Genomic DNA, 9,722 nt, shown 5'->3' with positions numbered 1-9,722 from the left:
ACCTTCCACATGCATTTCGATCAATTTTCTCCTCGCCTATTACTTTCCTCTCATCTCCATTAAATTCAGATTTTCCATCATCTGATAGCCCACCAACATTCATGGCTCACTCGCCTCCAGAACCGGTTATCTTCCATGATATTCCTATTCCATTAATAGCCAACCATCGACGGCCATAAATTCCATCCACTTCTCAAATAGCATATATTTCCCCTCCAGCACTGCCAAAATGGCAAACAAAAGACGAAGGACCGTGCCTCAGCGTCACCCCACCAAACTCTCCAACTACTTCACTGACAAATTCGGTGGGGAGTGACCTCGATTTACTACTACAAAGAAAGACTTTGGATCTCCGTACCCTCACCATCCATAAGCCTGTGGATAGCTCATCTCCCCATATCAGTCCAAACTCGGCGGGGAATATCACGGTTCGCAGGAAACAAAACCATGGTAGTCGCCACTTTCGGGGACAACCCAATAAAAATCCTTTCTCATCTCCTATGGACAGGTTTCTTGTTGACATTCCCATAGCTGACATCTCCCCCTCACGGGCCCTTAGAGCACGGATGCCTGAGAAAGAATTACGATGATGTGCATCATCTCTCTCAATATTCGGGGTCTGGGGACTACCCCAAAATATCTAGCCCTCAAAAACCTGCTGTTATCTCTTCACCCATTCATTGTCCTTATACAAGAAACAATGCACAATGTTCCTGATACTATTGAGTATTTCCGGAAAATGTTTCCAACATGGCATATAACTGCAACAGCTGCTATGGGTCTCTCGGGAGGACTGGTGGCTTTATGGGATCCGAAAAGGATTATCATGAAAGCTTTTAAATGCTTCGCGGGTATTCTCCTGGAGGGAAATATCCGTGGCATGTCGGGTCATATCCATATTTTAAATATCTATGCCCCATACAGAGAAAGAGGGGAATTCTGGGACAGATTCATATCATTTGGCATAATGGATCTTCAGACGCTCATTATCGTAGGGGATCTAAACTACACAATAAGTTTGGACGAAATTTGGGGTTGTCACAGGAAACCTGATCCTTTGGCGGGGAAAATACAAAATGCCATCATCTTCAACAATTTTGTTGATATCTTCCCCCTCAAAATCTCTCCGACATGGGACAATGGTCGAACTGGCTCTGCATATGTGGCGAAAAGGCTGGATCGGTTCCTGGTACATGAGCAACTGATGGACCGTCTGGGAGATGTCAGAGTAGATACCATCAGTAATTTCATATCCGATCATAGGCCCATCACTCTACAATGGAGAGAAAGTACTCCCTTTTCGGGTCTCCGTTTTAAATTCAACAGAATTTTACTGCAAGATCTTGACTTTAATAAGATGGTTAAGGCCACTTGGGAAAATTTAAACATCATGGATGCCTCCCCTATGAATTGTATTCTGGAAAAACTTGATTCCTTCCGAGAACCAATCAAAATATGGCAGAAGAAGATAATAAGAGACAACAGAAAGGAAATAGTTAAAATTCAAGGACAGTTGGATTATCTTCGAAATTCCATGTCTGCACATTTCCTACCAGAGCATATTCGAGTCAAGATTCAAGAACTGGAACAGAGAAAGAAGGAAATTCTAATGGCAGAAGAAGCAACATGGAGATTAAAGAGGAGAGCTCTCTGGTTAAATGAGGGAGACAGAAACACCAAATTCTTCCACAGATTCGCAAATTTCCTCCGGAATGCAAACTCCATATGGAAAATAACTGATTTGGAAGGGAGAACAATATATTCACAAGAAGAAATAAGTGAGGTTGTAGTAAATCATTTCCAAAATGCTTATAGAAGGAATGAAGATGTCTCTGTGGAAGATATGATCTAGGGTATAGATCCATACTCTAACATGTTTGATCAGGAGAAAAATGAGGAATTAACAAAGGAAATTTTTGAAGAAGAATTGTTGAGAGTTCTCAAATCCTTTAAAAGTGATAAAAGCCCTGGTCCTAATGGATGGACAATCGAACTGTTTTCACACTTCTTCGACATTATCAAGATGGATCTACTGGGTATGATTGAAGAATCAAGAAATATAGGCTATATTCATCAAAAAATATCCTCAACATATATAGCTCTGATTCTGAAAAAAAAATATGCTGGAAACTTCTCGAATTTTAGACCCATCTCATTGTGCAATGTTATATACAAAATTATATCAAAGACTATTGCGGGGAGACTACGCAACACTTGTTCACTATACATTTCCCCTAAACAACATGGTTTCCTTTCGGGGAGAATCATACATGATGCGGTGGCGAATGCTTAAGAAAGTATGCACTCTATTCACACAAAGAAAATGGATGCAGCCATTCTGCAGGTTGACCTTTGTAAAGCATATGACTATTTGGATTGGGGTTTCCTTAGACTAATTCTTAGCAAGATTGGGATATAGTCTAGAGAGATAAACTGGATCATGGCATGTGTGGAAAATGTAAATTATGCAATCATCATAAACAGTATTCCAATGTGATTCTTTCGATCAGAAAGGGGTCACTGTCAGGGATGCTCATTATCTCCATTGTTATTTATACTAGTAATGGATTGCCTGAGCCTGCATATCAAAAGACCAGTGATAGAGGGGCATTTCAAACCACTGAATTTAGGCAACAATATAGACATCACGCACAACCTCTTTGTTGACGATATCCTCATAATGGGTATGTTTTTTTCCCCTAGGGAAAATCATAATTTTATTAATAATAACAAAATTACATTTTGTAGATGCTGAAGCACATATCCAATAAGCAAGTCAAAGACTGGTGTTCAAAAGACACAAATAAACATAAATAAAATAATCTGCAATTGGGGAGAAATTAAAATTTTCTCCCTTTTTCTTCTCGACCTTTTGCCACTCCCCTTGAGTCGGCAAGGACGAAACAAGTGCTAGAGAAGTGTCCTCCACAGGGTGAGGATTTTCCTTGTCTGAATCTGAGTGATCTGAAGTATGATGTCTTTTGGAACCATTGGTATCCATTGTGTCTGGGATCTTCCCCGGCAAAGTGTCCATCAGATCATGTGGTACAAATTCCTCTATTTCTGGTTCCTTGAATGTCAGGTTGTTCTCTTTGGGAATGGGGTGTTCATTTTCCTCTTCTTCCTCAACATCAGGGACATCAGGGTCCGGTGGGGGGAATTTCCATCCCATGGGCTATTTTCCTACTTTATTCTTCCTACACACATCTTTCTTAACTTCTGGACATGTATTTTGAAGATGTCCTATTTGGCGGCAAATTCTGCATCTGAATGCAGTATTTTCATAATCTAGTATTTGTGTCCAGCACCCCTGTTTATACTTGAGCTGAATTTGGTTCGGAAATCCTTTGCTGAGATCTACTTCCACACAAATGCGTGCAAATGTGTAAATTCCTTCCTCTGTTCTTTCTGTGTCCATTTTAATGAAACGCCCAATGGTGTTTCCTATACCAGATAGGACTCGATGGCTCCAAAAATGTAGTGGTAGGTTGTGAAGGCAAACCCAAACTGACATCCGAGATACAACCATTGTATTTGGATCAAAATCTGGAAACCATGGAGTAATGAAGAGACCCGTGGATCCCATGAACCATGGTCCTTCCCTCATAATGATGTCCCTTTCCTCTGATGTACGAAATTTTACAATAAAGAATCTTTTGGAATAGAGATAAATGTCACATGAATCAGTCCTGGTTCTGAAGACCCAATGGAAAAGGTCCTTATATTTGGGCCAAAAACAATTGAATCTGCATATTATCGCTTGTTTTTCCATTTTAGAATAGTACTCATCTGTTTCTAGAATATCCGTATTTAATTCTGGGGTGAAACTCAGTTGATCCACAATGTATGGGGCGGGTTCTGTGCTAGCTTGCTTTGTTGATGTTGTTGTTGTTTTCTTTCCTTCAAGAATTTTCTTGAAAGATAACCCTTCACTTTTTTTCTTTTGATCCATTTCTGGGATTTTTATTGTGCTACATCTTATGCCACTGCCTGGAGGATTTGTTTTGCGTTGGTCTGTCACACCCCCCCTCAGCCTCAGATTGAGAGTGATGGTAGACTCAGGTAAAATTTTGTAGACCATAAGAGGTTGGCATTCTTGGAGTACTCTGCCTCCAAAGATCAATACCTAAGATCTTGTAGGATAACCAATATGTTGGAAGATGCTTTGCTTTAGATGTTGTACAATTTTGGTAACCTGCACGCAAGCCAGATGTGTCCTCCTAGAAGGGGTTTTAATAAAAACATGAAAGGGAAGAGGGTTTACTAGTGATTTAGGTTCTGGTTCTGTCTGAGTGAAAATTTGCCCATTCTCCTCAGATTCACCGCACAGCTTTGTATTCCCAGTGCTTTTCTTCGGGGACTGAAAACACCAAGAATGGGCAAGATCTGGTTCTGGCTGAGTTGCACTAGTTGCTCTGTTGGGCAGATACCAGAATGGAGGTCGGGGAGAGCCCAAGGTCACCCCATTCGCCACTTTGTCCATCAATCCCTCTTTTCCTTTGGCCTTGGGCCTGTTCAGATCCACCAGATCCACGCCGGTGTTGACAGCAATCCTCCCTCTCGCTTGACTGAGCCGCCCCTTACCTTTGTCCCTGGGCCTGGTCTGAGCCGCCACGCCCTCTCCTGCTTTCGCTGTAGCCGAAACCCTAGCTCCCGCAAAGGCCCTCTCGAGCCCCAGTTTGTTCATTCCATATTTGGCTTTGGGAGGCTGTGTTTCGGTCGTGGAGACACGGTGTGATCTGGCCAAATCTACACGCAGGGCTGAGATGAGCTTGGTACCATGGAAGAACGACAAAAGCGCAAGGTAACCAGCAGCAAATGAGGTGCCATATTTGGGAACTTCAATGCGTTCTACAACACAAGCGGTAGACGCCATCTTCCTTCCACTCCTATCAAGTAATCTCATAATGGGTATGTTAGGTCGCTTATCTTGGTTTTATCTTTATAACATTTTCAGCAGATTTGCAAATGCTTCGGGCATGTGCATGAATACAAAAAAATCTGTTCTCTACTATAGCCAATCTGATATGAGAACTATAACATATATAAAAGATTTATTTGGAATAACAGCTAATCCTATGCAAAATGGTCTGAAATATCTAGGGTATAGGCTTAAACCATCATGTTATAGAACATCTGATTGGAAATGGCTCATAGAAAAATTCTACAAAAGAATTGTTGGATGGGAATATAGATGTCTATCCTTAGGGGGAAGGGCTATTCTGACACAAACTGTCCTAGCTCAACTAGGGGTATATTGGGCACATCTCTTTCACCTTCCATCCTCCATCCTAAATGACATAAACCGTCTAATGGCCAACTTCATCTGGGCGGGGGCAAATAATAGAAAAAATTCCATCTTACAAAACTGTCAAATATAACTCTCCCAAAAAAAATAGGTGGATGGGGAATATTGGATCTTCGTCGCTTTGGCGAGGCTTTACTCATAAAATCGCTCTGGAGGGGATTATTTGGAGCAAGCAATTGGAGTAAAGTTATCCAACATAAATATAAAAAAAACAAAGAGTTCATATATTGGTACCGTCTGGGTACTATTGGGAAAAAACAAGGTTCAACTATATGGTCAAGCTTTCTGAAAATTGAGTCATGTTTCATCCAACTACTGACATGGAAATTCCAGTCGGGTAATAATATCCTGATTGGTTTTGACCCAATTCTGGGTGCTGATCCGAATCTATCCATATCAAACTATTTCATACAGTTCCTAAATGTCTGTGGTATCTTCTTCTGGGGCCAAGCCATAAAAGAATGGCAAGGAAATCTACCTGTATGGAAAAACGCAGAAGAACTGGGTTTAACCGATTTCTGGAAAGAAGAATTGAAGCAACTCACAACATCTATGAAACAATTGGGCATTTGTAGATCAGGGTCCCAGGACAAAATAATATGGTTAGGGAAAATGAAATCTGACAACATAGTGGTGAAAGACACCTACCAAACACTAACAAGAAGAATTGTGAGGAGAGAGGAGAATCACACCCTTTATGCCTTCTGGAAAACAAAAGCTCCAATCAAAGTTATTATCTTTAGTTAGCTAGTCTACCATAACAAGAATCTTGTTTGGGAAAACTTGCAAAAAAGAAATTGGCATGGGCCGGGCATTTGCCGCATATGCAAAAACCACTCAGAAGAAAATGATCACATTTTTCTACATTGCCCTCCCACTACTTGGGTTTGGAAAAAAATTTCTTCCCTTATAGGTTTCCCCTATATTCAACATCCTTGCATTAGAGAGTCCTTGGAATGGTGGAGTTCCCAAAAACCTGCATGGCGAATTATACCTCTCTTTCTTTTCTGGGAAATCTAGAAATGGAGGAACAAAAACATATTTCAAAACAATAGGGATGGTTTCTTTATAATCACTGAAAAATAATAACAAACCTTTCTTTTTATTCTGCACAGTCATTATGCTCCAAGGATAAATCCAAAATGAAAAATGGCTTACTTTTCTCTTATCCCATGGGTTTTTTTGATGGGGCAGCACAAGGAAACAAATGTGCATGTGGATTTTGGATTGCAATAATTACTGACTTGATATACACGATGCATTGGAGATGTGGTGATGGTACCAATACCAAAGCTGAAGCTGTAGCTCTCTGGGGTCTCCTATGGTTCAACAGCTTCCTTGGGAACCTTGAGCTTCACATATACAGTGACTCAAAAATCATGATCGACCAAGTCATGTGGAGAGCAACAATCAACAATCCTAGACTACAAAGATGGATGGAAAGAATTGTTTTTTTATGGAAATCTCAGGATAGACTCACAATAAAACACATTGGAAGATGTTATAACAAAGATGTAGACAGATTATCAAAAAAAGGATTACAAGGAAACAATGATGACTGACACTTAGAGATTACATGGGAGCAAACCATATTCAACATGGAGAGCTTCCCCAATCTGTCTTAACCTTTTCTATTCAAGAATCAAAGTTTTTTTTGGATAACAGATGGGCAAAAATAGTGTCTCTACGAGGAACTTTATACAACTCCTGGCTAGATGGTGTCATTATAGGCCAAAAATCGTGCTTCATAACTATGCTAACCAAATTTATTTTTTGTATATGGACTTTTTATTCTCTGCACTGACTCATTAAATGCTACAGGTCATACAAGTGCCAACATATTTTCTCCAGGGAAGGAGCATACAAATTTATATGATGGTTGTTACAACAATACAACAACAAACGATGTTTGTTGTATATTCCTTACAGTATCTACTACTGTATATGCTTCTCTCTATCACATCAATTCAGAACAGTATCATGCTTATATGTAGTTTATGCTTCTCAAGTGTGTTTTTGGATCTCGGCTTCTCCAGAGTCACAATTAGTATCTGATATCTTGTGAGTTGTTCTTAGTTATATTTTCTTGAAAATATAGGTATCTGGAAAGATGATAAATGTATAGTTCCTTCTCATCTAATATATATATCAGTCTTTTTCATACTGAAAAAAAAGCAAAAAATGTCTATTAATCTATTGTAATAAATTCAAATATAAGTACGACCTCGACCTCGACCTCACCCCACAGCCAAAGATATCTTCAAAAGCTGGCTACTTGTTTAGGATCGCACTCGGTCCATGAGAATACGGGAGACACTTGTGCCCAGAGTGGACTGAATCCACCTGTTTGCCGTTGTTTATGTGTTAGTGACGGAGAAAACAACGATTTGTTAAGACGAAAAACGAACTCGCCATCACTGTGCAGGGAGTTGAGTGCGAAAAAAACATACGGTCTACTACATTTCTTGCTCATTGTTGAGGATGAATATTTTGAAATTATCAATACTTCAACTGAGATGTAACCTTGGGTTTTAATCTTCATTCCAATTCCAACATTATTTTAGTGAAATGTCCCTTTCATAAGCAACAAGATTACGGTATCCTGATAATCGAGAAATATTTTGAAATTAACAATCCTTAAATTTGGATGTAACCTTAGACTTTAATTTTCATTTTATAAATATTATCATGCCAACCCCACCTTTAGTTTGGAGAAATGTCCCTTTTCTGATAAGATTGGGTTATTCTTGTAGTATAAAATTTAGGGTTGGTCCAATCGAAGTTCATCCCAAATCTTTAAAATAATTCTGGATTATTATTATCAAATTTGTTTAGCTGGTGAATGTGAATGTTGATTGGATGAAAGGGTGGTATAGAAGATTATATGGTTAATTGAAAAAATATTACAAGTAAAGATAAATATAATTGCTGAATTGAGGCTTCTGTGATCCATCTCAATTTTATGAGAAATTTTTCACCATAAATCACATGAAATTTCATTTGTCAACGCGTTTCGAACCAACAAGTGTGGTTCATCGTCAGGACAAGTTGAAGAAACAGATCTAGCTTTGCCTATTAAATAGTTTGAGCAGGACCTCCAACGGCTATATTTCTTGACCAAGCAACGGCTATATGGACTAACGGCTAAATTTGACCGGGAAACGGTTAGTTGAACAGGATTAAGGGCATGACCTCTATTTTTATAATTCCAATGAATATTAAATTGATACTTATTAAAATAAAGGTTAAAGGGACTACGAATAATTATAACTATAACTTAAAATAAATAATTTTTAAAATAAATAAATTAATAGTTAGTTAAAAAATTATTAAATATATAAATAATAGTGTAATTAATTATTAAGAGATGTTAAAATATATTTAGTTATATTTTTATTAAAAAGTTAAAGGGACATACTTATAATTCGAAATATATATTAAAATAAATTTATTTTAAATTAGTTATTTACAAATATTATAGAAATTTTAGGGGGTTAGAAAAATTATTATTATTATTTATTTATTTTTAACATATTATCCTAGATTGATTTCAATAAATAGAATTATTATTAGAGTTTTGAAAGGAATAATTGTATTGTTACTATCAATATAATAGTGTTACCATAATAATATTAAATTAATTTATTAATGAAGTCGTATACTTATAACCTAAATAAAAATAAAATAACCTTGAAGAGTGACTAAGAGGCGAGGGCCGGGACCCAACAACTATAGATTATCCATAACTAAAAAAGGCCAAAGAGAGAAGGATACGGGAAAACAAGGGGAAACCAGGACCAAGAACAAGCAAAAAAGGAGGGAGGGAAGAAAACGACTAGGAAGAGAGGGTTGGGATCCAGCAACTACTGATCTTCCATCCGTCCTCTCTATTGAGATTGTTCAGTCTTTTTTCAATCTCAAGGGCTTCCCTAAATTTTCGGTGATGGAACTGCGAAACCTTAGCTATAACACTCGCGTCCTCGATACAAACATGATGTTTGGTACTCTCCGCATGCTCAGCTAAAGTGGAAGACTTGGTTCTCCTCTGCTTTAGGTCAACTGCGTGCTCACTAATCCTTTGATTAATGGAGCGACCAGTCTCACCAATATAGGGGGTCCCACAAGAACAAGGAATAATATATACCCCTTTCATATCCTTAGGGTCAATAGGATCCTATTGACCCTAAGGATATGAAAGGGGTATATATTATTCCTTGTTCTTGTGGGGGTCCTATCGACCCTAAGGATATGAAAGGGGTATATATTATTCCTTGTTCTTGTGGGACCCCCTATATTGGTGAGACTGGTCGCTCCATTAATCAAAGGATTAGTGAGCACGCAGCTGACCTCAAGCACAGGAGAACCAAGTCTTCCACTTTAGCTGAGCATGCAGAGAGTACCAAACATCATGTTT

General features: G+C 38.5%; 1 protein-coding gene across 1 annotated transcript; it reads left to right on the top strand.

The window, feature by feature from the left end:
* The first annotated feature begins 700 nt into the window (after positions 1–700).
* On the top strand, positions 701–1,852 carry LOC149265125 (uncharacterized). The gene has a single exon (XM_089401839.1). It carries the CDS (start codon positions 701–703, stop codon positions 1,850–1,852), a length of 1,152 nt encoding a protein of 383 aa, XP_089257965.1.
* Positions 1,853–9,722: the final 7,870 nt, after the last annotated feature.

The sequence above is a fragment of the Pinus tabuliformis genome, chromosome 6, assembly GCF_031772625.1.
Source record: "Pinus tabuliformis cultivar Carrire ecotype Pingquan chromosome 6, CPIR1, whole genome shotgun sequence".
Lineage (NCBI taxonomy): Eukaryota > Viridiplantae > Streptophyta > Pinopsida > Pinales > Pinaceae > Pinus > Pinus tabuliformis.
This window is presented reverse-complemented; position numbering and strand designations above follow the sequence as displayed.

Coding starts and splice junctions, on each gene's coding strand:
- LOC149265125 (XM_089401839.1), top strand. CDS start 701: ATGCACAATGTTCCTGATACTATTGAGTATTTCCGGAAAATGTTTCCA.